At 47.2% G+C, this 27,914-nt stretch overlaps 1 protein-coding gene across 1 annotated transcript; it reads left to right on the top strand.

Moving 5' to 3' along the window:
* LOC118087354 (CD2-associated protein) lies at window positions 1-27,615 on the top strand. Its single transcript, XM_035119919.3, has 18 exons — window positions 1-138; window positions 3,266-3,423; window positions 9,453-9,513; window positions 12,025-12,149; window positions 13,544-13,634; window positions 13,951-14,039; window positions 15,963-16,035; window positions 16,667-16,767; window positions 19,244-19,342; window positions 19,895-19,931; window positions 20,473-20,547; window positions 21,324-21,441; window positions 23,010-23,080; window positions 23,662-23,777; window positions 24,615-24,674; window positions 25,249-25,400; window positions 25,842-25,905; window positions 26,539-27,615. The coding sequence occupies exons 1-18, from the start codon at window positions 135-137 to the stop codon at window positions 26,692-26,694; spliced, it is 1,650 nt and encodes a 549-aa protein (XP_034975810.1). The 5' UTR covers window positions 1-134; the 3' UTR covers window positions 26,695-27,615.
* The last annotated feature ends 299 nt before the right edge of the window (window positions 27,616-27,914 follow it).

The raw sequence follows: 27,914 nt of genomic DNA on the forward strand, positions 1-27,914 counted from the left end.
GCTTGTCCTGACGGGCCTCCCCTCCCTGCTTCAAAAAGGGAGTGCCTGGCTTCCTTCTCCCACTTTTCCCAGGAAGGCACAGCTGGCTGGATCTATGCGGAGGGAGGCAGCCGGAAAGTGAGGAAGGAGCCGCCATGGGTAGGTTTCAGGGGCCACCTGGGAGCCCTGCAGGGAATGGGACTGGAGCTGGAAGGATTTCTTTCTTGCCTGGGTTTTCCAGATGACAAATCTCACAGGTGCTGCCAGCTGCGCCGGCCGCCACGTCTTACACACAGCTGTGTGATGGCATACAGTTCTGTAGGATCACATTTCCTCATTTCCTATGAACGCTACAATTGATACACAACACTGAATTGGCTCACTGCTTCAGTGCTCTGGCAGGTCAATGATTTAAAGGGCATTATTTTTGTAAAATAGGTGAGTTTAATGTTAGTTAAAGGAGAACGGCTATAATGTGGTATGTGTGTTGTTGTTGTTGTTGTGGCCAGGGGCGGGGGGGAGGATTTAGATTTTTTTTAGCGTTTTGAGTGTCTGAGGATTATGAGAGTGGAAGTCCGTTCTAGAGCAAACAGTGTGGGCACAGGGTGCCCACTGCCAGGCCCACTTCAGTGGAGCTCATCCCCCACCCCAGTGGAGGTCCCACCTTCTCCACTGAAGTGATGAAACTGAACTTGCTGAGGGAGGGTTGTGTGTGTGCCTGCATGCTTGGCATACCAGGGAAACATGAGAATACCTGCGCCCTCAGGTAACTGCTAGGACAGAGCAAAAAGAAAGGTAAATCAGGCCTATTTTTTTTACTGATGTTACTTTTATTAAGGCCTAAATTTAAGGCATAATTAATAAAAGTGTCCCTGCCCCTACTTTTACTGATGGTCCCCCTTGGCCACAGTCTCTGTCAGAGTATCACTGGGCCCCTCTGCCTCCATCCAGCCCCCCCCCCCCCGGCCCAGCCAGGTCTCCCTCTGAACTTTTGCCTGGCTAAAGAGCTTGGCTTGGCCTTCAGTGTATGTTCAGTGCTTGAATTTAACAAGGGAGAGGCAGAGAGGGTCTGGCCAGCCCCCTTTTCCTCATTGAGGCTTCTAGTTTTAGCAGAGTATTGTGTGAGATTCGGCTACCACTGGGAGGAGTCAGAGCTTATCCACTTACCTTTCCTCCGCTCTTTCCAGACACAGTCTGTGCTTTAAAGCTCCATGTCCAAGCACCCCCCTTATTTTGCTTTCCCCACAAAAACCTGCTCTTTAAAGCTCAGTTGGAGCAAACAGCAATATATGGAAAACCAAAATTGATGTTTGCTCTGGTTGTGCCCTAAAGAGTAGATTATCATGGGGAAAGCTCCAGGTCAAATATGAAGAAATCATGCTTGAGCAAGGAGCTTTTAAGCATGGACCTGTGGCTAGAAAGAATGGGGCAAAAGGTTAATGTGGGTAAGCCCTCAGAGAGTAGGGCTTGTGGATTTGGTGAAGGCTGCTCTGTCTTGCCCTGCTGCACCCCTAGGAGAAAGAACTTAGGATGTACCATCTGGTTACTGGGTTCCACTTAAAGGGACCAGCTGGAAGTTGATGCACTGGTCACTGGCTGGCCATTGCTGCTTTATGGAAGGGGCCTCAGCCTCACAACCCTGTGAAGAAGCTCCTTGTGGGACAAGGGAAGTAAATACCAGTCACCTGTTTGGAAAAGGTTAGGCCAACTTGGTGGCCTTCAGATATTTTGGGCCACAGTTCCCATCAGACCTAGCTGGCTGTTGCCATCCATAACTGCTTCTTGTGAATGGTTTTCTGCCCCATTCCAGGTGCTTATACAATAATCTCAGCAATATTAAATTATCACCAATTATCCCTGTTTAAGATACACTTAAGATCTAATTATCACGGACCGCTTTTTTTTTTTTTACATTGCACTGCCATTCAACTTCCACTTCATGGTTTGCATCCAACATTAGGCTACATTTGCACCATACATTTAAAGCACTATGGTACCACCTTAAACAGTCATGGCTCCCTCAAAAGAACTCTGGGTGCTACGGTCTGTTATGGGTGTTGAGTGCAGAGCTACAATTCCAGGAGTTATTAAACAATCAATCCCCCTTCCCAGGGAACTCTGGGAATTGTAACTCTGTGAGGGAGATTTGCGTCTCCACACCCATAACAAGCGACAGCTCCTAGGATTCTTTGGAGGAAGCCATGAATTTTTAAAAGTGGTATCATAGTGGAGAATGTGGCTCTCCCTCTGTGGAGGTTTTTAAGCAGAGGTTGGATGGACATCTGTCATGGATGCTTTAGTTTAGATTCCTGCATTGCAGGGGGTTGGACTAGATCACCCTTGGGGACGCTTCCAACTCTCCAATTCTATGATTCTATGAAATGTACGGTGTGAATGTGGTCTTAGACTTCAGTGCCAGATTTAGGGTGGTACAAGCAGTTCCCCTGCACCGGGCGCCAAGCCGAGGGGGTGCAAAATAGTGCACTTGAGAGCATGCATAGAATGGAAGGTAAGAGGTGGGAGGGCGATATAACAAACTCGAATTATTGTGAAAATAAGAAGGTGAAATATTATTTTGGTGAGGCGCCAAAGTTTGTCCTCGCTCAGGGCCCTTGCAGACTATTGCTATTTTTGGGTCGGATTCAATTACAAAGCACCTGCAAACAGGGCCGTCTTAAGCGGGTCGGGCGCCCTGGCACCGTGGTGCGCGGATCGCTCTGGCGCCCCCACCCCGCCCCGTTTCTTCCCGCGGCTGGTGGGTGGGTACAGCGTGGTTTCCGCACGGCTTTGCCGTGCAGCGCCAACCCAACACGCCACCCAGCTTACCCTTAGAACCGGCCCTGCCTGCAAATTTAGGTTGCACAACTGCAGCTGATTGGGAGGTCTTGTGCAATGATCCTGTTTCTCTCAAAAGATCAGACTTTTGCAATAAGGAAAGTGATGGATATATGCACTGCGAAGTGTGGGCTAATGATTCTTTGGTGCAGGCTACATACACACTAGACTTTTAAAGCACATTCTTTCCCTCAAAGGACTCTGAGCTTTGTAGTTTACCCCTCACAAATTTACAATTCCCAGCAACCCTTAACAAACTACAGTGTCCAGAATTATTTGAGGGGGGGAAATGTCCTTAGCCACATTGCATAACCGCAATGTTGCCTAACTTCCCCATGAGCCAATCAGAATGAATGCTCTTCAGAAAGGTCATCTGGGAGTGCCCATATTGGAGTGAGGCTGCTGATGTTTTGGGGAAAACCTTCTTCCTACTTCTTTCCTCCTCCTCCAGAGGTCTTGGTCTTGGTGGACTTTGACGGACAGCTGGGTGATGAGCTGAAGATCACTGCTGGCGACATCATCCAGAAGGTGCAACCAGGCCCCGAAGAGGGGTGGCTGCAGGGGGAGCTGGAGGGCCGGGTGGGGCTCTTTCCTCGCCAGTTTGTGCAGGTGAGCATTTACACCCCCTCCCACTCCAGGTCTAGGCATATCTCCTTGGAAGTAGCCTAGCCCCAGGTAAGTGTGTGTCCAGGGTGTGTTGAGAAGCATGAGGAACAAGTGGAGACAGACTTGCGTGTTTGCAAACATGCCTGTTACACCAGTCTGAGAAGGGCCATTGGCTCAGTGGGTAGGACATTGGCCTTGCATGCAGAAGGTCCCAGGTTCAATCTCTGGAATCTCCAAGTAGGGCTGGGAACATCCACTGCTTGAAACAACTGCCAGTCCTGAGGTAAAGGTAAAGGGACCCGACCATTAGGTCCAGTCGTGACCGACTCTGGGGTTGCGCGCTTATCCCGCATTATTGGCCGAGGGAGCCGGCGTATAGCTTCCGGGTCATGTGGCCAGCATGACAAAGCCGCTTCTGGCAAACCAGAGCAGCACATGGAAACGCTGTTTACCTTCCTGCTGTAGCGGTTCCTATTTATCTACTTGCATTTTGACGTGCTTTCGAACTGCTAGGTTGGCAGGAGCTGGGACCAAGCAACGGGAGCTCACCCCGTCACAGGGATTCAAACCGCCGACCTTCTGATCAGCAAGCCCTAGGCTCTGTGGTTTAACCCACAGCGCCACCTGGGTGCCTAGTCCTGAGGTAGATGGACCAATATTCTGACTTAGAACAAGGCAGCTTCCTATTAGGGAGCAACAATCGGGTATGATTACTGAGTGACCTGTCAGCAGGGAAACTGTGATTTGCCATGGCCTGAATGCATGAAAACGCCTTTTGTTAGCCCTGGGACCTGTGCCCAGTGCCATTATCCAGCAAGGAACATGAGATTCCCTCACTGGAAAAGAGTGCCTCTGAGCATGTGTCATGCACCATATACCTCTTACCCCTGAGCTCCTACAGAGCGACACACACACACACACACACGGATGGCTAGCACAGCTGTGTCTATCCCCCGACCCTCAGCACCTGCCACCTTAGGTGCCTGCCTCACTCTGCCCAATGGCTGGACCAGCTCTCTGGTGGCCAGATGCAAAAGCAGTCAGGCACCTCCTGCATCTTTAATTGCTGTAGAGCTGAGGGAATTTTGGCAGGCATGACTTGCATGACAGATTTCCTCTTCTTTACAACTATGAAAGGTGCAAGAACACCACACAGCGAGAGACAGAGTGTGTCGTGTGTCTCCATTTTCAAACAAATGTATTTGGAATCTGGGAGAGGTCAGAGGAAAGGTTTTTCAAACCCAAACTGAGCCCTTCTGGCACTGGGCATTATAGCAGTGAAGCAGTTCTCTAGCAACTCCCAAGGTACACAATGCCATGACCTTGTTGAAGCTAAGCAGGTCTGGTTCTGGTCAGTACCCAGACAGAAAACTGTGTGGAACCAAACATATGCTGCCTTGAGTTCCATGAAGGAGGAATGGGCGGATATAAATGTAAGAAAACGAATAAAGTATCCAGGTGAATAGTCATGTAGAAGAGGGAACCTACACCATACATGACAAGCTGCCCTCTTCAATAATAACAATTAAAGGTGTAGGAGCCCCTTCTTCCTTTCCACCCAAGGCCTGGTCCTCCAGACTTTTCCTCCCTCTTCAGCTTTGTTCTATTCCTGCAAAATAACAAACTGGGTATTTGCCTCCTGCTGAAGTTCATGGCCAAATAATGCAAATTATTTCCCGAGCTAATTTGCACCTCTGAGGACAATTTGTTTAAAGAGCATCCCACAGGGAAGCTGCATGGAGATGGGTGAGAGGTGCTTTGTTCCCCCAGTTTCACCTTGTAAGGGCTGCAACGCACCCATGTCTGTCACCTGCCTCCTGCCAATGTTTGCCTGGCCTTGCGGCTGCTCAAACAAGGCAGCTGGGCTAACTGCAAATGAGAAGGCTGTGTGGAAATGGGCAGCTGTGCAAGGCCTCTGACACATTGCGCATGTTGTGTGCCACTGCACAGACTGCCCCACATCTGAGCCAGACATGTGTGGAGCCAAACAGAACACCCTTGTCCAATTAGCCAGTGGGATCAGTGGCTGGTTCTTTACTAGGCTGTACAATCTGTGTTACATGATAAAAAGCAGGGCTTTGACCATCAGGTGCCCAAGGAGGGCTCCAGGCTGCAGCTCTTTTGTAGGAGGCATTCAAGCCAGTGTGGCATCATGGTTAGAGCATTGGACTAAGACCTGGGGGACCAGGGTTCAAATCCCCCCATGGTCATGAAGCTCACTGGGTGACCCAGGGCCAGTTGCATTCTCTCAGCCTAACCTACCTCATAAATACAGGTAGGTAGCTGTGTTGGTCTGCTGTAGTTAAATCAAAATAAAAAAAAATTCCTTCCAGTAGCACCTTAGAGACCAACTAAGTTTGTTATTGGTATGAGCTTTCGTGTTCATGCACACTTCTTCAGATACCTCACAGAGTTGTTGTGGGGATTATATGAGGAGGAGGAGAGCTATGTACTCCTTGAGCTCCTTAGAGGAAAAGGTGGGATATACCGTAAATACAATACAATACAATACAATACAATACAATACAATACAATACATAAATAAATAAGCACTTTAGGTTTGCATAATGAAAGTGGATCAATGGGCTCTGTTGCCCTAGTGCAGGCATAGGCAAACTCCGGCCCTCCAGATGTTTGAGACTACAATTCCCATCATCCCTAGCTAATAGGACCAGTGGTCAGGGGTGGTGGGAATTATAGTCCCAAACATCTGGAGGGCTGGAGTTTGCCTATGCCTGCTGGTGCAAATAAACCCCCCTTTTAAAAAGAATCAGACTTTTCCATTGTACCAGAGTGCAATCGGCTATCTTAGGTGGTGTGTGCAGGCCAGGCTGCATGGTGCACACAATTCTGCCCTCCAACATCTCACCACTGCTCACTCCCCCAAGCTACCTGGGTGGCATTGCATCACATGACCAGAACAAAACACACACAGAGGCAGTGCCTGCTGAAGTGCATGTCCTCCTGGGCTGCCTCCTCGGCAAGGAATGATGCCAATGGTAATGCATGGGAGAAATTCAACCAGGCAAGAGAGTCAACAAGGCAGCATGCCGGGGAAGAGGTTGACTATTGCTGCTCTTCTGTCCTGCAGCATCTGCCACTTGAGGTAGGTGCCTCCCTCTACCTAATGATAGAGCCAGCCCTGAACAGAATGCATGTGCAGAGTCTTCTGCACAATGGATTGTACTGCATGTGGGCCACAGTGGGAGGGGTGACCTTGAATGCATGGGGGCAGACCCAGGTGAACTCAACAACATCTTCCCCCAGCTGTACATCTCTGAACATATAGAATGTCAGCCACTTGCACTAAGGTCCCCCCCCCCCCCCGGTTGCTGAACATTGGCAGCTCTTTGGGGGTCTGCACCTGGCATTCCAGTTCTTGATTTCCTTGAAAAAGCTTCACTTCCTTGTGGGTTGCCAGGCAAAGGTGTCTGAAAAACATCCTCCCTCCAGTGCACCGCTCCTGGCAGACAGAAGGTCTGTCCTGCCACAATCGGCTAGAGTCCTCCTTTGTGGCAGGAGGGTGAACTGGATGCCCCAGTCCGCACCCATTATTCTGTGAAATAAGCTAAAGCACCAGTGAAAAGCAGGCACACACACACACACACACACACACACACACACCCTAGCAAGGAGCACCTTTGCCTCACATGCCATAAAAGTGACACTCCTTCCCCTTTCACCAAGTCCCGCCTGCCTGTTGCTCCCTAATTGTTCTCAGGGCCTTTCCCACATTATCAGGAGTTTTTCCCACTTCTGATAAAGGGGACCCCTTCCCTTTCTGAAAAATGGGGCCTAGTTGTTTCCGCAGTGGCAGGTTTCCCACAGTTCCATGGGCAAGTTGCCAGGGGACGTTATCAGCTCTTAGCTCTGTGTGTTTCTTTGCTAGAATGGAACCCAATAAACAAGCCTTGGAGGCAGGGTACGAGGAGGCATGAGAAGAAGAAGAAAAATACATGAAAGCAGGCATCGGCTTTTGACTTCAATACCTACGTATAATTGCCCTAATTCTAGGGTTAAAGGGCTTTTCAAATAACCACTTGTCCTCCCAACAGCCCTCTGAGGCAAGCCCATTTTATAAATGACAAACTGAGGATGAGAGGCAGGGACTTACCTGAAAGTGCTCAGTTAGTTTATGGCTGAAGAGGTGGGATTTGAACCCATGTTAAATCCAGCATCTTCAGAAGGCCATATAAAGACCCATCAGGAAAGAAGTATCTGTCTTAATGTTATTGTTACAGGTAGGTAGCCGTGTTGGTCTGAGTCGAAGCAAAATAAAAAAATTCCTTCAGTAGCACCTTAAAGACCAACTAAGTTTATATTTTGGTATGAGCTTTCGTGTGCATGCACACTTCTTCAGATACACAGTTATTGTTATTGTTATTGTTATTGTTGTTTTTAAAAAGCATGCATTATTGCCCATCTCCAAAGAGCTCTGGGAATTGTGGTTTATGGAGGTGTTGAGGGCTCTGTGGGACTACAGGTTTGCTGCCACGTGGAACTACAATTCCCAAGGTTCCTTGAGGGGGGAGGAGCCAGAAGGGTCGTTCCATTCTGCTTTGTAGTACAGTATAGACGGGTGACAAGGTGTCATGTGTTGAAGCACTTGAAGCCACGCCCACTCGCCGCCCCCTATATACCTGAGGTAGGTTCCTGCTTTCCCCAGCGTCCTCTCCAGGATGGCTGTTTTGACCCAGAGCCCTTATCTTTTCCGCCAGGTAAAGGGGAGAGGCCTCTTTCGATTTTTGAGTTTCTGAATGTTTCTCTTTTCCAGGGGGCAGTTCCTTTGCAGGCTGCACTCCCACCTGTTCAGTGGAGCAGCCCAGCCAGCCATTCCAGTGGTGATACTCGTTTGCTTTGTCTCTTGAGAGCAGGGAAGAGAAGCAGGAGACTCCTGGCTTTTCTTCCCAGCTTTGGTTCGCCTCTAGTGAATTTGGGGCTAGTACTGAACGCCCTTCACAGTTCAGGATCAGGTTCCTTAAGGGGGCACCTGTCCCTTCGCTACCCAGGATGTCACTGTGTCCTGTGGGAGAGGTGGGTCCTCCTTAAAGGCCCCCAAACATCAGATACCACTGCTCCACAGTGACTCAGAGCAGGGTGGCTGCCCCTGTTCTGTGGGACAGCATTCCAGCTGAGAGAGGAGAGGGACATGATATCTGTACTGAAGGGATTTTGGCCCCCATAAGCTTTCCCAGGTGGATGCAAAGGTATCCGTTTTGCACTGTTTTTAAACCTCTTGTCAGTTGAAAGGGCTATAGCTCAGTTGAAGAGTGTCTGCCTTGCAAGCAGAACGTCTTAGACTCATTCCCCAATGACATCTCCAGGGAGAGCTAGGAGAGACTCCTGCCAGCTGCTGCCTCCAGTCAGTGCAGACAGTACTGAGCTGGATGGGCAAATGGCCTGACTTAATATAAGGCAGTTTCCTATGTTCCTGTTGGTTTTTTGTACTGTTTTTATGGTATGTCTGTTCCTTATCTTGACACACAGGTAAAAGGCGATTCCCCAATTAATAAAGGTGGTTCCTCAATTAATAAATAGTAAGACCACATAGTGCTAGCTCTTCCAGAAACTCTGCCCCCCCCCCGCCCCTTTGACTTATGCTGTATAACCTGTGAATAGCAAGTTGTGTGTTTAGATCCTCTTTCTAAATTATGTGCTTGAATCAATTGGAGAGGAAGGATGAAAACATGACTTGAACAGGAAGTCTCAAACTGCCAGCCTTGTGCAAACTGGACGTGATGATTTAACGTCACCATTAGCTGTGATACTGCTTGGCAGGGGGTTGGACTAGATGACCCTTGGGATCCCTTCCAACTCTATGATTCTATGCATTCCCTGACAGCCAACAAGTTGTTGGGATTGTTGACGTCAAATTGAACTTGCCATTTTATTGCTCATTTGTTCTGTTTGGAGAGATTTTTCGCGATCCCTTTTTGTTTTAGCCACCCTAAACAATTTAGTGTCACCAGCAAACTTGGCAACCTTAAGCTTTGTTCCTAGTCACGGGCACCTTTTTCTTCCCCTTGCCTCAGGAAATCCCAGTGAGCCTCCGAGCTGATGGCACCCAGCGATACCCCCGATCCATCCGCAGTGGTGAGTGTATTTTTTTTGTTGGTGGTGGGGAGGATACTTTAGGCCAGTGCTGCAGCTTCAAACTAAGGACAACTGGGGAGAGGCTATCTTTAAAAGGAACGTAAAAGCTTTTGCCCATGACTTTTTCCTTTCTTTAATATATAAAAAAGCAAAGTTCTATTTAATTGAGAGCTGGTGGGGAGTAGGCAAGTGTAAGGTGGCATTTGTGGCCTTTAGGAAATCCAAGGACCTTGCTGGAGGTTCTGTTTGTGTTTCGGCACAGTACCTGTGGGGCTGTCAATGTCTGCTCTATGCAGAAGGCATCTTCTGAAAGCAGTGTGGGTATCTTTCCATCAGTGCTACAGCTAAGGCAGTTCAGAGTTTGAACCAGTGGCTCTGTGGTCAAAGTGCTGCCACCTTATTTCACAGCTGTGAGAATGTTATCTCCTGGACTGCTATATGCTAATCTTCTGCATGCCCAATAATCAGCTGCTCTTGGGTGGAATCTCACCAAATAAGCTAAACATGGGTTTTATTGGTGTTACTGACTAAGGGTTAAACTGCCACTTTTATTTTGAAAGGGGGGACACACACACAACCTTTATTATGCCCAGCCAAAAGGCCACAACACAGTGAGCAAACTTTTGAGTAAGCAAAGGGGCGTTAGTGTTGGGGAGAATGGAAAATGGCTTGGTACTGAAGCCAAAATGGCTGCATAGGTCATCAAAAATTCAGTTTTTTGCTGTATGGTCTTGAAAGGAGCATGGGTATGATAGCTACGATGACCATCTTGAACAGCACAGAAGTTCTCGCTATGCAGCTGAGAAGGCTGTATGTCATACTTCAGTGATGAAACACATACTTAAGAGTCCTCTTCTCTCTCCCCTGCCTGCCCGCCTGTCATTCTTCTACATTCCTGAAATGTTGGAACAAATGGAAAAATTGTTTGCCATCCTTGATTTTTTAAACAGAAAAAAGCAAACAGTTTAAGCACATGCAGTTTCACATTTTGAACTCACTTAAATCATAGCCCTATCATAACTAAAGGAATTTGGGTTTGCTTCTGCTGCACTGATGTGCAACACATTGATTTTGGAACAAGCACTGTTTTTTGCAGAAAAGGATGGTATATATTCAGATTTAACATGTGCATCTGTAACCATGTGTGTGCCCTGACTCTAAAAGGATGGACTGCTGCAGGGATCAGTGCCAATTGGGGCCTGCAGCCTTGGGCATGGCCATGACAGGCCAGTGGCAAGTTCAGCTCTTGGCTTGCTTCAATTAAATCAGCTTTCCCCAAACTGATGCCCTCCGGGTGTTTTGGCAAAACAGATGCTAGGAGTCACAGTCCAAAACAGCCAGAAGCCACCAGGTTGTGGAAGGCTGTTCTTGATTAATTCTACTGGGCTGTGAGAGCAAAGGGATCTGTCAAAATTTATCGAACTCCTTTTCTGCATTCTTTGTTCCCAGAGTGCTTCCAGATGGGATGCATTTGTGAGATTGTCCTTGCTCAGGGACACAAGTTTTTGGCAATGTAACCAGGCTGTGTTGTTGGCATCACAGATACAGTTTATCACCCACCCTCATTTAATCTGGATTTACAATTTTCATGGAAAACTTTCTTGCCAGTGATCTGATTGTGATATTAAGAGAACACATTCCGACTCTTTAAACCTACAATTTTTTTTACAAGATTTATCGACAGCTTAACCCACAGCTTTCCAAACTTTTCGTGTTGGTGACACACTTTTTAGACATGTATCATTTTGCGACACAATAATTCAGTTTTACTAGCAAACTGGAGGTTAAACTAGCGCCCCTTTCCAGTCCCAGGAGGAGCACAGGGAGCCAACACACTAATGTGTCCCAACACAGAGTTTGGAAAGCTCTGGCTTAACCAGAGAACAGTAATAAGCTCTAAGCGCTTGGCCTAAAATAGTATAAAATAATCATAAGAAAATAAGATCAATGGGCTTTAAAAACAAAGTACAGTGGTACCTTGGTTTAAGAACAGCTTAGTTTATGAACAACTTGGATTAAGAACGCTGCAAACCTAGAAGTAGGTGTTTTGGTTTGCGAACTTTGCCTTGGAAGCAGAACATGTTTCACTTCCAGTTGAGTGTGTTTCATTTGTAAATTAAGTCCCCCACTGCTATGGGAAAGCACGCCTTGGTTTAAGAATGCTTTGGTTTAAGAATGGACTTCCGGAATGGATTAAGTTCGTAAACCAAGGTACCACTGTAGAAATAATAAACATTATATAAAATCCAGCAGTGTTTAAGAGCAAATCTACACAATATACACTATGTCTGGGTAGACTTGCTTAAATAAAGCTTTTAGCAGGTGTCAAAACCAGTATAATGCAAGCGCCTGTTTTATATTACTGTCCTGCCACTATTCTCCAAGGCAAGTTAAATTCATGGGGAAAGAAGAATCCCCCTCTGGTGCCCATCTGGAGTTTGGCTGTGCGGTCATGTTCTCTGTTCTCTTTGTCTTATTGTTTCCTGCTTTCCATGTTTATCCTTTCTGTAGCCCACACTGTGAACAAGCTGCCAGCTGCGAAGGAGCGCTGGTGCCGGGTCACCTTCTCTTACACCCCAGCAAAGGACGATGAGCTGGAGTTGTGCCCTGGAGAAGTGGTGCAGATCTTGGAGGAGGTGAGGTAGGGGAGCGAGTATGTGGTAGAAGGATGGGTTCCCAGAGTAGAAGTGGGAGGCGGGGAATGCTGTTGGAGGCTTAGGGTGCTTCCAGGTGAAAATTCCTTGTGGGAGGCCTGCTTCTCATTCATGCCAGGGTTTTTGGGGTTAATGTTTTTTGCAGCATCCACAGGGCACCAATGCCATCAAAAGGTTGGCTTGTATTCTCCCTCCACCCCCAGTTTAATACAAATCTGTCATTTCCTGTTCAATTATTATTATTATTTTAAAAAGCATTGGTTGCCAACAACCCATTTATAATATTTGGCTCCTGCCTGGGAAAGATCTTCTGCTGTCTGCTATCATCACAGGCCAGCTTCTTCTGATCCCATTGGCCTTAATCAAAAGTGTATCAAACTGAAGGGGAATGATGGCAGGCTGCAAGTTGGATCTCTCCTTTTCTATCCTTGTCTCACCACCCAATGAAGTGTCAGCTTATACCGTATGCACCAAAGCACCCTCCAAATAGAAAGGCACTTCATCTGGTGAAGAAGCTATAGAGACAGTCTTGCTCCTTTGGCAATTCTGTCTCTCCAGTCCCCACCCCCAGATTATGATGCCCTAAAAATGAGAGTTGTGAAATTTGAGGGGGGTCCCTGGAACTGCAAGTGGGAAAAGCGGTGTTTTTTTAAATTATAATATTTATTGGCATTTTCATTTTCAAAAAACGCAGTGTGATTTTACATAACTTTACATTGCCTATACTCTGACTCTCTCGAGTCAACGACTTCCCCCCATCCCTCCCAAATGACTTTTTAACTTCCAATTATAATTGCATCCACATTTCTCATTCCCCTCATCTACCTTTCCTTTTACTTTGAAATTCCTTCTCATTGTAAATAAGATTCTAATTTTAACTGACAAACCTTTAAGCCAGTCCTGTTAGTGTTGTTAAGTGTCTACAATGCTCTTTCAAATAAATAAAAATTTTACTCCAGTCTTTTTCAAACTGTTGGTCTCGCTGGTCTTGGATTTTCCCAGACAGTCTTGCCAGCTCTGTATATTCAATCATCTTCTTCAGCCATTCTTCTACAGTCAGGGTTTCCTGCTGTGGGGAAAGTGTTGCAGTTGCACTCGGGTCCTGCTCAGGAGCTTCCCTTCCTTTTGGGGGCACTATGAGGGCACCATGAGCCTGCATTGCAGTCTTCATCTTGTTTCTCCATCAAATCTCTGAGTGCATCCAGGGAGGTGGAAGGTGGTTAGGAGGGCACCCGATGTACCTGGACAGGGGCCCTGGGACTCTTTGCCTGACTCTTTGCCACTTCTCTTCTGTGGGCCGGTGGTGGGTTGTGCAACAGGAAGGCGGAGGACCTTCCAGAATGACAACGGCTGTTTTTTGTCCTCTTCCTCTGCAGATTGAGGACGGCTGGTGGTTGGGCAAGAAGAACGGGCAGTTGGGAGCCTTTCCGTCCAACTTTGTGCAAGAGCTAAACGGCCTGGCTTCAGGTGGGGGGAACACAGGGCCTAGGGTGGGCATGTTGTGGAGGTGGGGGGGATGGGGGCGCTGGTGCCTCTGCAGCCTCTGTGACGTAAATGTTGGGGGTGGGGCAGAGCTGAGGGGGAATTATCTGAATTGAATGTGGGTGCTCCCTGTTGGTTGGGGCTTCCATGCAATCCAGGAAGCACCCACCACCCTCACATCTTTATGAGGCTCAAGATCTGGTTAAGGTCTGTAGAGGGGGGGGGGAGGAATAGATAGGCAGGGCCTGACTGGAAGTGCTAACCTCACCCCACCCTTCCTCCCTCAACTGTCAACTTCCAGAGATGGTTTTTGCAGAGTCCAAAGTCGGAGCGGGGAAGCAGCGCCCCAAAATGACCAATGAGACCTTCGTCCTCAGTGAGCCAGAGAAGGTGAGCGGAAGGAAGATGCTTCCGTGGCATTCGGACCAGAAGGGCTTCAGGTGCCCTCCTTCACAGAGGACAGGGCTGTGTTTCGAGGGGTCCTCTATTTGAAAGACCCTCTGGTCCCATTTGAACAGGGATGGGGGGCAGTATTGACGTTGTCTATCAACAGTTAGCACTTTGACAGCATGACTGAGCTGGCACACTGTCTGGATCACACAACATGCTCAGCAAGACCTTAGGCTTAGTGTGTCAAGGCCGTTGCTTTCCTCCTTTTTGCTGCCACACCCTGGCACTGTGGTTTGTCTTAGCACAGGATGTCAACCAGACCATAGATCAACAGGTCCCAGCCTTCCCCACAATGATTTCTTTTTTTAAAAAAAATATTTCATAACATTTATACACTGCTTGATTGTAAAAAAGCTCAAAAACTCAAAGTGGTTTACAAAAAAAAAGGTAAAACAATAAAACTACCAGTGAGGAAAATTAACAATTTAAGACTTTCAAAAAATTAAAATAGGAATACTCACACCAGCTATTTATTATTAATACTATTACTGTGAGGTGTGCTGCATTTCTATTTAAATTAAAGTCATTCTAAATATTAGCATATGCAAATCAGTGTCCTGGTTTTTGTTTTTCTTCTTTTGAGGCTGCATAAGTATATTCCTGCATATAAGACAACTTTTTAACCCAGGAAAATCTTCTCAAAAGTTGGGGGTCGTCTTATACGCCGGGTCATATTTCTTATACAGCGAGTATATCCCAAACTCTATATTTTTAACTGGAAAAGTTGGGGGCTGTCTTATACGCCCAGTCGTCTTATATGCCAGACTATACAGGTAGTTGTCTTTTCCCTGCAGCTCTCTGGTGCTGCTTCTACACAGGGGATATCCCATGGGACAGCTGTGCTTTGTTCATTGATTTTTTTACGGAGTATCTGCATAACACCATGAGCAAAACATCTCCCTCTTGTGTTTCCCTACTCAGCTTCTGTTGTTGTTTTCCCATGGAGCATTTTATTTTTTTAAAGCACACTGGAAAACATGCAACAGCCATTCTTGGTAACTACAGCCTGCATATATTGTGGCTAACTTGTGACCTGCCATATGTTGCTGAGCTGCAATTCCCAGCTGACTGTTAGCCATGCTGGCTGAGGGCCGATGGGAGCTAGAGTCCAACAGTATCCGAAGGGCTGAAGGGGAAGCTCTAACCACTTCCTTTTCTATGGTCCTCTCTCTGTCTATCACCCCTTCAAATAGCATTGCATTTTTAGCTGTTTACCTTCCCACCCCACCTCCATTGTTAAAGGGGCAATCATGATCAGTGATGCAGCAAGGTGGGGAAAGGAAGTATTTTACACTGCGCACACACTGTGGTCCCAATGAAAACTATCCTGTCCCCACATTTGGGGCTGGGGGAAAAGGAAACATTTTCTGGCCTAATACAGAATGTTTCCTGGATTAAAAAGGTCTGGAAGCAGTTTTTGCTATTTTACTTGCAAAAAGTAAAAAGTAAAAGTAAAGCAAAGTAGCATTGACTGAGTGCTACAGAATTACAGAATTGTCCATATCTGGAAACACCCTTGGACAATGCCCTCTGTTTAAATCCAAGAATCAGTGTCTCTATTTTTTTTGGGGGGGGGGGAGCAACAAAATACCTTTTACATTGACCCAAGTATTGTAAGTTCTTAAGCCAGTTTTCTCTTCAGAAAACAACCACTGGGTCAAGTTTACTGCTCTCTGCTAGAGAAAAGGGCATTATTTGCTGGCTGGGGCTGGTTGGGAATTGTAGTTCAAAACATCTGCTGGGCAACAGGTTGAGGAAGCAACTGCTGATGTTTCTTTAGCAGTGGTCAGATGCTGCACAGAGCTTGTGTCTGTGTCAACAGTCTTCTTCCTTATCCTTATCCTTATCCTTATCCTGCTCCAGGTGGAGAACACCCCAGAGAAGCCTACCCCTCCTCGGATGCAGGCGAGCCCCAAAGTCCAGGCTCTGCAGACCAGTGAGTTGTGGCCAAGATAGACTTCTGCTACCTCAGAGCTCACTTTGTTTGGGGGGGGGGCACTGGAGCCTTCCTGCGGTTTTCAGAGAGGAAAATGAGGCAGGGAACGCCTATTTCTCCATTTCAGTCTGGAATGGGGTTGTTGCAGGGGAGGAAAAATGTGGCATAGGGGGCCAAGCTATATTAGGGTGTGCAAGCCCCAGGTGGGAGCCCAGAGTGAAGTGGTGGTTGCAAACATCTGGAAGGGAGGGCTGGGAGATTAACCTGATGCCCTTTTGTGTGGGAAAGCTGCTGCGGGTTTGTGGGTGGGGCTTGCTGGATGGTGTGGAGGGCTTAATTTCAGTGGACAAGTCAGCCTTCTTTAACTCAGTGCCATCTAGATGTTTTGGACTACAACCCCTTTCAGCCCCAACCAGCTTATGGGAGTTGTAGCTCAAAGCTGCCATGTGGGTTGGAGCTGATGGAAGCTGTGGTCCAAAGCTGCCGTGTTGGTTGGGGCTGATGGGAGTTGTGGTCCAAAACATCTGGAGGGTGCCCAGCTGGGAATGGTTGCCTTCAGAGCACTCAGACCAGAGCAAGAGAAATATCTGAATCCGAGGTAAGGGGTGTCTGTGCTTTCCTCCACCTGCAGGTGACGCTCCTGTCTATTGCCGAGCCATGTTTGATTACGAACCAGAGCATGAAGATGAGCTCCTCCTCCGGAAAGGCGATTTGGTCCTTTTGTTGAGCAAGGTGGGAGTCCTGGGGAAAGTTGGGATGGGTAACTTCCCCGATGGTATGAGGGACACCCACAAAGAGCCCCGGCCCCATCTCTGCTCAGAGCTAAAAGGGCACAGTGCCTTCAGCTCTCAAGAGAAGCTTTGCTGCTGGATCAGACCAGAGACCCATCTAGCCCCATCCTCATGTTGGCACCCTAGATGCCTTTGGGGAAGCCAACAGGCAGGCCCTGAGTGTGGGAGCCACTTACTCTCCCTACTTGGGCTCCCCAGGAACTGGTATTGAGGAGCAGACCTTATCTTCAGGGTGGGTGGAAGAAGCTGGCACTATGGAAGCAAGCCTCTCTGTCCTCCAGTTAACCATTCTAAATCTTAAATACCCAAACAACAGCTATTTCATAGGTGTTCTAGGGGGTGTTAGTGACCACTGATATTATATCTGGAACTTCTTCCCCAAAACTGGCGATTTGGGGGCACGGCCAGATTTAATGAAATTTATACACTGCTTGATTGGGGGCGAGAGAACCCTCAAAGCGGTTTACAAAGAAGACAACACACACAAAAATGACCTTAGTGAGATTAACAACAATAATTCAAGACATTCAAAAGGTTAAAATAACAAAAGACTCACATCAACTTCCTAATGTTTCTGGGTAGGCTTGTCTAAACCAAAAAGGTTTTTAGTAGGCACCGGGAAAAGTAGTGCTACCTCCGAGTGCTGGGTGATCCAGTGAGGGATCCCCACACATACCTGTGTTAGGAGGAAAAACACTTTGCTGCTGCCCTTGACTTCCAAAAGCATGCAGCAGGTGGAGGAGGGTGAGAGGGGCAGAACGTTTGCCTTGCATAATGAAAATGTGGTTATTATTTTTGTTTGCTGATCAGAAGATAAGAGCTGTAGCTGTTTTCTTTCTCTTGAGTTACAACAACTCCTGAGAGCTTGGCTAGGAAGACGGACAGGGGAAGACTTAATGAGGAAGTTTGAATCAGAGTCATAATATGAGTGAGAGGTTTGTAGGCGGAAGAGGTGTATTTTGGTTTCTGCTCACCTGTGTACAAAAAGCAGCACAGACTTTTAAAAATGTACTAGTATGGAATTAATCTGATGACGTATGAAGGTGGTTTACATGGAAGATGAAACAATAGGATTATCAATTAGATATGGGACACAGTATCGATTTCGCACTATGGGAACAGTTATGGAAAGTAAATATAAAGTTTACAGCATGCTACACACTAAGAGGGATGCGGGTGGCACTGTGGTTAAACCACTGATGGGGTTAGCTCCCGTTGCTCGGTCCCAGCTCCTGCCCACCTAGCAGTTCGAAAGCACGTCAAAGTGCAAGTAGATAAATAGGTACCGCTACAGCGGGAAGGTAAACGGCGTTTCTGTGCGCTGCTCTGGTTCACCAGAAGCAGCTTTGTCATGCTGGCCACATGACCTGGAAGCTGTACGCCAGCTTCCTCGGCCAGTAAAGCGAGATGAGCGCCGCAACCCCAGAGTCGGTCACGACTGGACCTAATGGTCAGGGGTCCCTTTACCATTACCTTTACACACTAAGAGAAAATTTTATGAAGATGCTGCATGGGTGGTTTCTGACATCAAATAGACTAGCAAAAATGTTAAAATCAACAAAGGGCAATTGCTGGAAATGTAAGACAGCAGAGGGATCCTTTTACCAAACATGGTGGAAGTGTTGTATAATTAAAAACTACTGGGAAATGATCCATAATGAACTAAAAAACCCTTTAAAAACCCTTCTCTGAAAACCCAGAAGCATTGTTGCTGGGGTTAATAACAACAGAAGTGACTAAAAAAGAGAGAAACTTGTTCCTCTATGCAACAACAGCTGCACGTGTATTACTAGCGCAGAAATGGAAAACAGATAAGGTACCAACAAAAGAACAATGGCCTATTAAAGTGTTAGAATACATGGAGTTAGCAGGGATTACCACTAGAATAAGAAATCAAAATGATGAAAAATATAAGGAGGACTGGATATCTTTTATTGAATATATGAAAAAGTATTGCAAACAATTAACCTAGCAGGATGGTAAGATTTTCAGCAGTGTAAGAAAAAACTAATGTGTATATAGGTAGTTGTGATAGAAAACGTGAGAAAAAGAGACAAAAGGAACATAGAAGGAGAGGAGAAGGTGTCTGGTTTTCTGTTTATTTTTCGAAATCCTAATTGTTATTTCTTTTCTATTTCAGAGTGTTCTTTTTTGTGTCCTTTGCTTTATTTCAGTTCATTTATATGATATGGAATTGTATCAGAAGCGCAAATAAAAATAAAAACTTTTTAAAAAAGGATTGTCAATTAGAAGAATTAATAATGATTCAAGACTTTCAATAGGTGAAAACAACAGGAGGCTAATGACAGATTACAACTCTTATTGGTGCAACTGAACTGAATGATTCTTCTTGATTAAATTCATTGTTGGAAAGTAATTCTGTGTGCATATCCTTCCTTTCCTCTTCCTTGTTGCAGGAGTCGGCGGATGTGGGCTGGTGGGAAGGCGAGTCCCGTGGCCGGAGGGGGCTTTTCCCGGACAACTTTGTCATGCCTCTGGCCCAGGTGGAGCCTGAGGTAAGGAAGTGGATGGCCCCTGACCCTTCCTTGCATCAGGAGGAATTGGCAGGGCGGAGGGGAGATGCTGACTGCTCCACACAACACTGAAGCACTTTCACAGGCTTGGAATGGCTGAAGGGCTACAAAGGAGGACGGCAAGAGCTTCCTCATCCAGCCAGCTTCTCCCTACCCTGGTGCCCTCCAGACAATTTGGACTACAGCTCCCATCAGCCACAGCTGCCATAGGTGGGCACCAGGTTGGGGAAGACTGCCCTGACAACCAGCCTAGACTGCCAATTGCAGTTGTTGGCAGAATCTGCAGCCTGCCATGTGCCTTTGCTCAGCATCCGCCTGGGCACTGTAAGGATCACTCCCGTCTTGCAGGTTCCCTTGTCTCGTTCTCCCTCCCCTGAGCCTCTGATCTCCTTGACTTCTCCTGCCTCTGAACTTGTGCAGGAGTGAAACCCAAGCCTGGCCTGCCTTGAGGTGGTGAGGCTGCTCTTTCTTTTTGGGTGACTCATCACCAGCGCCTTCCTTTCCCGTCATGCTGCTCTTTTCTCTGTTCTACAGATCAAAGCCAAGGTACCAGAGCGGAGGAAGGACTCCGGTAAGTCACAAGCCCCCACTTGGCTCAGGCACCTGGCAGGGGATTTTGTAGCTCAAGGGGGGTTGCCGTCACTGCCCATTGGATCTCTGGGTCTCTTTCTTTATTTTAATGTCCGGGTGCAAGTAGGGGGCCGAGGAGGAGTCAGTCGGGGAAAGGATCATAGCTCTGTGGCAGTGCACAATCCAGAGAAGGCCCCAGGTTCAATGGTTGCATCTCCAGGGAGGGCTGGAAATGCCCCCTGCCTGACCACCTGGAGAGAGCCATCGCTGCCAGTCAATGTGTAGAATACCCAGGAAGCCGTCCCTTCTTCTTTCCCCATCCTCCCTGATGCCTGGTTGGGGAGCTTATGACCCTCCAGATGTTGCTGGCCTCAACTCCCATCATCACCCCTGAACTTTGGCCAGGCTGGCTGGAGCTGATGGGAGTTAGCAGCCCATCTGGAGGGACACAGGTTCCCCTGGTCTTGTCCTTCTTTTCCTCCTCACTTCCCATAACACCTATCTTACAGTACTTTTTTTCTTCTTTCTTTTTTGAAAAATAGAAAAAGCTCCAAAGCCAGGGAAGAAGGTCCTCCAAGGTGGCAAGGTGGAGACGAAACATCCTGGAGACCACAAAGGTGAGATGGCTGACCTTTTGCAGAGGGTCAGGGTGCCTGTGCAGAGCATACGCAGCCTTGGCTTTGCCCAGCAACAGCCGAGGCAGAGGCAGAGGTGTGTGTATTGCCTCTTCCTCTTCCTGTTGTGGTTTGGTGCTTGGCTTGTGTTCTGAGCAGGACAATCATGTTTCTTGCAAAGTGGAGCAGAAGAGTTCCCTTTTGGAGGGCAGTCCCCTATTTCACAGGGTTGTCTGGTCCAAGTCTGGTTTAAAGATACAGAACAGAGCAGGGTACTCCCTGCAGAACCATTCGAACTTGAATGCACAGCTGAACTGCATGTGCTGCCTCACATTCTTACTGCTGTTCAGAGCCTCCAACTTCAAAATGCAATTTCAACCCCCCCACCACCACCAAATAGCATGTGTGCAATTGCAAAATGCATGGGCAATCTCTTGCCTCTTTGGAAGAAACACAGCTTTACCTCTCTGCTAGGCATTTACCCCATTTGGCAATCTTGCAGCAAAAAGAGCTGCAATTGCTTACTTTGCAAAATGTCAGAGCCTTTTCCCTTTTCACCTGCTCTCTGCTGGCCAGCTGATAGGTGGGAAAATTGGCTGTGGACCATATCCTGCCTACAGGTCAAGGGTCTTCCTTCCCTCTGTATAAATATTCATGCTGCTGAGGGGAAAGGTATCAGATGTAGATTATTGACATTCAAGCTAGAATTATTGAAATGCTTCCTTAGGAGATAAATTGCAATAACTGTGTATCCTAAGTCATTCATTCATGTCTTGCAGACTCAAAGGAACAAAAGAAAATGGAAAGCTCCAGGATGAATCCTCTTCCGGTCAAGAAGACAGCTCCCCCTCCTCCTGTGCCGGCTAAGACAAAACCTGCCCCCAACCTTCCCCACAAGTAAGACATTATGAGTCTTGGAAAGAGTGTGTGCACATCCTTTTCTGGGATTGGCCAGCACTTGATATGATCTCATTTTGAGTCATTGAACATGGTCCCAGAACCAGAAAAGCAAGTAAGAGGCAGGTAGAATTTGCCACCTGAGGCTGGAAAGAAAGACATCTGGTTTAGCAGAGTGTGGAGTTTCCGGGCAACCTCAAGCATAGGCATGTCTCTGTCTAGAACAGGGCACTTCTGGTGCCCTGCCAGGCTTAGATCTTTGGGGGTCATGCCCTCCTAAGTGGGGTTCACAATGCTGGTAGGAGGGAAGACTGGGAGCAATATTTAAATCCTTAGCTATTTGCTTTCTGGCACAGTGGGTGCTTTGCACATAGAAGGAGGCCCCAGCTGCAGTATCTAGCCAAAAGGATCAGGTAGCGCTTGAGGGAAAGGCCTCACTCTGCCCCAGACCTGGAGAGTGCTGCCAGTCAGATGGATCGGGCCACCGTGGTAGATTTCTTCACTAAATACAACATTGTAATGTTGAGGCAACTTCGATTGGTCAAAGCAACAACAGCTGCCAGGGAACCCACAAAAGTGGATTCCACAAGCTTATATAGAAGCATTCATTTTGTATATGTGTAGAAATCAAGTCGCAATCTCAGAGGAGAGGCATGCCTGCATTATCAGAGCTGAAGAATAGGGTGCCTACTCTCTATCAGACTAACTCAAGGCCGAACATTCTTGACACATTCTTAATACAGCCTGAATAAGCAATTTCTCCCAACAATATCCTTTCACAGTTTTTACATCTCTTCGCAAGTAGGCTGCCTATCAAATCACATGCTATAATTTCCAGCTATCCTCAACCTAGTGTTTTCCAGGTGCTTTGTGCTACAACTGCAGCTCCCATTGGCCTCAGTACCAAGTTGGCAAAGGCTTGTATAAGACAGCTCTGTGTCTTATGGATTCTGATACAGATTTTGTGATAGTTGGAGGAAGTGATAAATTCATGTGTTACAGTATATGGATTCATCCCTCCACCCTCCACCCCTCCTGATCCACCTCCACCACCTCCACTTTCTTTTAACCAATTAGATGCAGTTAGCTGGCTTGGGTCTGGGGTGAATTTGCTGGGTGTACACACTTTGCTTCTATGGCTTTAGTAGTCAGCAACTCTCCATTCATTCATTCATATTTTTTTTATATGCCGCTTTTCCACACACAAAAGTCATGCTCAAAGGGACTTGCAACAAAGAAAATAGGAATGCATTACAAAATTAAACAGCCGACAACCAATTTCATAATAACATAGCAAAACAGCACAGTAGCAAATAACAGCATTTCATCACTATAAATATAACAAGACTACATAAACATTATCCAGTATCTAATAGCAAAAATATCCACAGAACTTTTAAAGTTTCACCTTGGTCCTAGAAACACCACTCCCATAATGCGGCTCACAGTCCTTCTGCAGCAGCAGGTTCTTCTGGGGTTTCCAAAGGCCAAGGTTGTGGGTAGCTGGAAACACTCCTCCCATGATTTCTCTCTATGTCTGTCTCTCTCTGCACATCATGATGATCCAGATCCTTAGGCATTCCAGTTCCCAGCACAGCAACCCCTGTGGGAAAAGGAAAATGCAAGGAGAAAACAGCAGGTAGGTGCCAGCCCTTTAATTCCTTCTCCCACTGCCCAGTGTCCTCCCCTTTTGCAGCAGCTTCTGCTGATGACTTCTGTATTGAGCCTTTATCTTAATGAATTTTTTCACTGAGGATGCACAACCTCACTGTGAACTGAGCATCCGTTCTGATCGGTTCATGCAGTGGTGATATGACATCGCCCCATGATGCCCGTATCCCACACTTCTTAGGGTGTTTTCCCATCATTTTTCTTACTATTCCCCCCCCAACAAAAAATCCATGTGATGGGCAGAGCAGTGAGTGCGCAGGGAGGAGAGTGTTGCAAAAGAGCCCAAATCCAGCTTAATTGCACAACCTCAGTTTGCTGGTATATGATTAAACCATTCCCACAAAATGGTCTGGAAGCTGCCTGGAGTCATGGGGAGTCATGGAGTCATGCAGAAGCAGCTTGGGGTCTGGCAGGGCATTGCAAACCCCAGTCTCTTCCTGGGCTTGCTTTGGGAATGACGGATCTCCCTCTGGCCAGTATTGCACTCCCTGGCTGAGATTCTGCGGTTGCTGTGCTTGCTCCCCAATGGTGCCACTTTCTCCATTACAGAGACCAACACTTTTGATGCCGTCCTTGTTCCCAGTGCCAAACTGAGCCACCCAACAGCCAGCCGCCCTAAAGTGCCAGGGAAGAGGCCACCTAGCCAGCTGATGACCAGCTCACTGGTGAGTTGTTGCCACCCCCTGCCCACCCCCAGCCAACTGTTCTCAAGGAAGGAGGAAGAGAGCTGTTAAAGGGATGGGATCTTGTGCCTTTTTAAACAGCGGCTGCAGAGTAGAGGAAGCAAAGCATGTGCTCTATGTGCAGCTTCCCTCGTGCTCGATCCGGAAGCTGCAGTTAGTGCAGAATGCTGCAGCATGATTGCTGACAGGAGTGAGGCCTCATCGGCATACAGCACCTGTGCTCAGAGATCTGCACTGGTCACTGATTTGCTACCGGGCCATGTTCAAGGTGTTGTTTTTGGTATATAATGCCCTGAACAGCTTGGGACACGTTTACCTGTGAGATTGCCTTTCCCCATATGCGCCCGTTTCGATCTGCAGAACTGGTGCTGTCACAGATGCCATGTAATGCCTGCTCTGCATTTGTAATAAAATTTTAGTGTGGCTGCACCTACACTTTAGAACCCCCTGCCTATTGATATATATCAGACAGGTCCCTTCGCTGCACTCTTATTGGCAACTGCTAAAAACATTTTTTGTTTAGGAAGCCCTATCCAGATGTGCAGGATGTTGGTGTGTGTTGCAATCTGTTTTTAGTTTATTGCTGTTTTTTAAAATGTTTTACATAGTTGTTTCTAATTGTTTTAACTGATAATTATATTGTTTTATTCTGCTTATAAACCACTTTGAGGTTTTTCACAATTGAGTGGTGTATAAATTTTGTGAAATATAAATTAAAACATGCATATTTAAATATGCATTTAAAAACATGCATATTAAAACATGGCTAGTCTTGATGACGGTTGGCACCAAATCTCTCTCTCTTATTGGCTGTTGCAGGATGAGATGGGATCAACCCAGCCCTCGAGCTCCACAGAGAAAGCTAAAGGCCCTGAACTGGTGAGTTGTGTGAGGTAGCAACACAATAGGCTCAAACTGGTTTGAACAGTCGTGTGGTCCATGGTTTCCCCCTCCTTTCTGGGTACCATTTTCAGGATCTTAGCCCAGAAAAGAGAAGACTGAAAGGTGATATGATTGCCATCTTCAAGTATCTAAAGGGCTGTCAAATGGAGCAAGCTTGTTTTCTGCTGCTCCAGAGGGGAGGACCCGAATCAATGGATTCAAATTATAAGAAAGAAAATTATGACAAAACATTAGAAAGAACTTTTTTAGAGTAAGAGCTGTTCAGCGGTGGAACAGACTCCCTCAGAAGGTGGTGGACTCTCCTTCCTTGGAGGTTTATAAACAGAGGCCGGATGGCCATCTGTTGGGGATTCTTTAGCTGAGATTGGATTGGATGGCCCTTGGGGTCCCTTCCAATTCTACAATTCTAAGATTCTCTGATTGGTGGGCTTCAGCCCTCCATTGCCTGCCTTTGTTTTACTATGGGGGTTGGGAGCCTTGGCCCATGGAGGAATTGAAGCATCAGCCCCTTCCAACCCTCTCTGTCCTGTATCTGTCTCTCCCCCGGCAGTTGAAGGAGCAGTCCAGTTACACCAGAGAAGAGCCTTTAGCTCTAACCTGTGAGGCGTCACAAACAGAGGAGCAGCCAGCATCTCTGGATGATCTCAAGGCAGAGCTCCGGTCTCTGAGGACCGTGATGGACCTGATGCGTGCACAACATCGGTGAGGTGGGCCAGCAGTGGGCAGGTTCCTCTTCTCTTCCAGGCAGAGATCCCAGAAGCTCTGGAAAAGCTCTCCTGCCCAGCCCACAACAGTGGAGAAGCACAAAGCAATGTCATAAGTCATGCGTTCAGCTTGGTGGTGTCATTGTCCATCTGTTCAGGGCCTTCCTGCAATAAGCCTTCCTGGTGCTTTTCAGCTGTCTTGAACTCAACTCCTATCAGGCCCAGCCTGCACAACTGTACTCCCATCAGCCTTAGCATCGGGTAGGGCTGGTGGGAGCTGTAGTTCACAACACCAGGCTGGGGAAGGCTGGCTGTAGGTAACTTGTTAGTGTGTGTTTCTGCATTTCTTGAGGATTCTCCCACAACAATGGGGTGGAGGAGGGTTGGTCCTCTGTTTTCTTCCCCCCTCCAAAATTCATGTCTCCCCTTCCTCTTGCAGGAAAGACATGGAGGATCTGAAGGTGGTGATGGGACATGAGCAGACCAAGCGGGCCGCCTTACAGGTAGGAAATGGCTTTGGAGGGAGAATTACTCTTGCAATACAGTGGTGCCTCGCTTAACGAATGCCCTGCTTAACAAAATTTCCGCTTAACGAAAGTTTTTTTCTAGCGGAGGTTGCCTTGCTAGACAATTTGTTTTACGAAAAATTCGTCTAGCGAATCGCGGTTTCCCATAGGAATGCATTGAAATTCAATTAAGGCGTTCCTATGGGCAAAAAAATTCAAAAGAAATCCAATGCATTCCTATGGGATTCGCTAGACGAATTTTTCGTTATAAGAAAAGACCTGTTGAACGAATTAAATTCCTCTAGCAAGGCACCACTGCACATAGCCAAAGCCAAGCGGGGCCGGCCTTGCCAGTTACAATGGGGCAGTTGCCTCAGGCTGGAGATTTTGGAGGTCATGAAAAGCTGAAAACTACTGTTTAATTTATTGGTGGTGGTGGGGGGTTACATCCAGGAAGAGATAATTGTGGGATTTTCTGCCTTGGGTGTTGAAATAAACTTGACCATACGTGACTCAGGGAAGAGCAGCCATTTCGCTCCGCTTCCACAGGCTGCACAATGTCTTGTTGTTCCTGTGATTGAATTTTGGGAGCTGTGCATGGCTCACGTTCATTTGCTCCTTCCTTTGCAGGCAGAAATTGAATGGCTGAAGCAGACGGTGCCTGTACCTGGGTCACTGGACAGTAAGCGCCACACACCTGGAAGTGGAGCCATAGAGCTGGCAGGCCCTGCCATCCCATCCTCAAATACTCCCAACACTCCCTCCGCAATCTCTACCAAGGACTGAATGAGTTGCACTGCTGCAACTTCTCTCTCTCGGCTTATCACTATTGACCTCTTGGCTGAATCTGTGCCTTTTTTGGTGGTGGGGAAGGATACCACTCAGCTTTGCAGCCTGTGGCCTTCCCATCTCAGCCACATCCAGAGAACTGTATTGATGTGTGACTAGCAGTGCCTGCCGCCACCCATTTGCACTTTCCTCCTGCCTGCTTCAGGCAGCTGCTCTGTGGCTAAGGACACCTCGGTCACTGGGATGGTCCAGCAGCAGTTGCTATGACAATGCTGCAGTGGGTGTTTGTCAAGTGAAACCAAAGGTGATCAACACACCTTTCTTTCCTGCCCCCCCCCACCTCCTGTATCCCCCTCCATATTGGCCCACAAACACCAACTATGGGTTCAGGTCATTTTTTACCCTCTGAAGCCAGGCCATGGCTAACCGAGCAGGCTTGTGGCACATGAAATTTGGCTTGGCTGCCATAGCTTCTCCCGCCAATGGGCTAAGATGCTTCAGCCACCCAAGAGTTCTTACAAATCAAGCGACTGCTTTCATTGGATGGAGCTAAACTGTTTTGGGAGCAGTTGGTTTCTTTGCAATGTGGGCAAACGTTTTCAGTCTCCCTTCAGAAGCAGTCATATAGCTTGCCATAGGCTGCACCAACTTTCTCCAACCCTAGTGCCTTCCTACTGCCTTGGACTACATCACCCTCTGCCTAGCCCTAGGTCCTCCTCTTCTTAATATGTCCCAGTGGGGAGCACTAGGTAAACTGCCCAGTCTCTTTCAACTGCCCCAGGGCAGGCAGAGAAGCATGTCTGAAGAAATCTGACTCGCTCATGGACAGTGCCTAATACAGTAGATGAAAATACTCAAAACTCTTTATGCATAACTTTTTAACGTTTTAATTTAAAATAAAAATATTTTTCTATGCAATTGGTTGGTTTTCCCTTTTGTGTGTGTGCGCGCTGGGGGCGGGGGAGTATGTATAGAGGTTTGGATCTGGGTGATGAATCTTCTGCAAAAAAAACTCCTCCCTGAATATGGCTACAAGCCATGATGGCTATGCTCTACAGCCGGAGGTAGCAATACTTCTGAATACCAGGTTCTGGAAGCCACAGTGCTTGAATCCTGTTTGCTGGTTTTCCCCAGGCATTTGGTTGGTCACTGAGAACAGGATGCTGGACTAGATGGGGCATAAAGATCCAGCAGGCTCATCTTATGTTCTTATGTAA

The sequence above is a fragment of the Zootoca vivipara genome, chromosome 6, assembly GCF_965207765.1.
Source record: "Zootoca vivipara chromosome 6, rZooViv2.hap1.1, whole genome shotgun sequence".
Taxonomy (NCBI): Eukaryota; Metazoa; Chordata; class Lepidosauria; order Squamata; family Lacertidae; genus Zootoca; species Zootoca vivipara.

Excerpts from the sequence above, each read along its gene's own strand:
- LOC118087354 (XM_035119919.3), top strand. Across the intron at positions 25,401-25,841 it reads CTGATGCGTGCACAACATCG|GAAAGACATGGAGGATCTGA; the intron begins GTGAGGTGGGCC and ends TTCCTCTTGCAG. Across the intron at positions 25,906-26,538 it reads CCAAGCGGGCCGCCTTACAG|GCAGAAATTGAATGGCTGAA; the intron begins GTAGGAAATGGC and ends CTTCCTTTGCAG.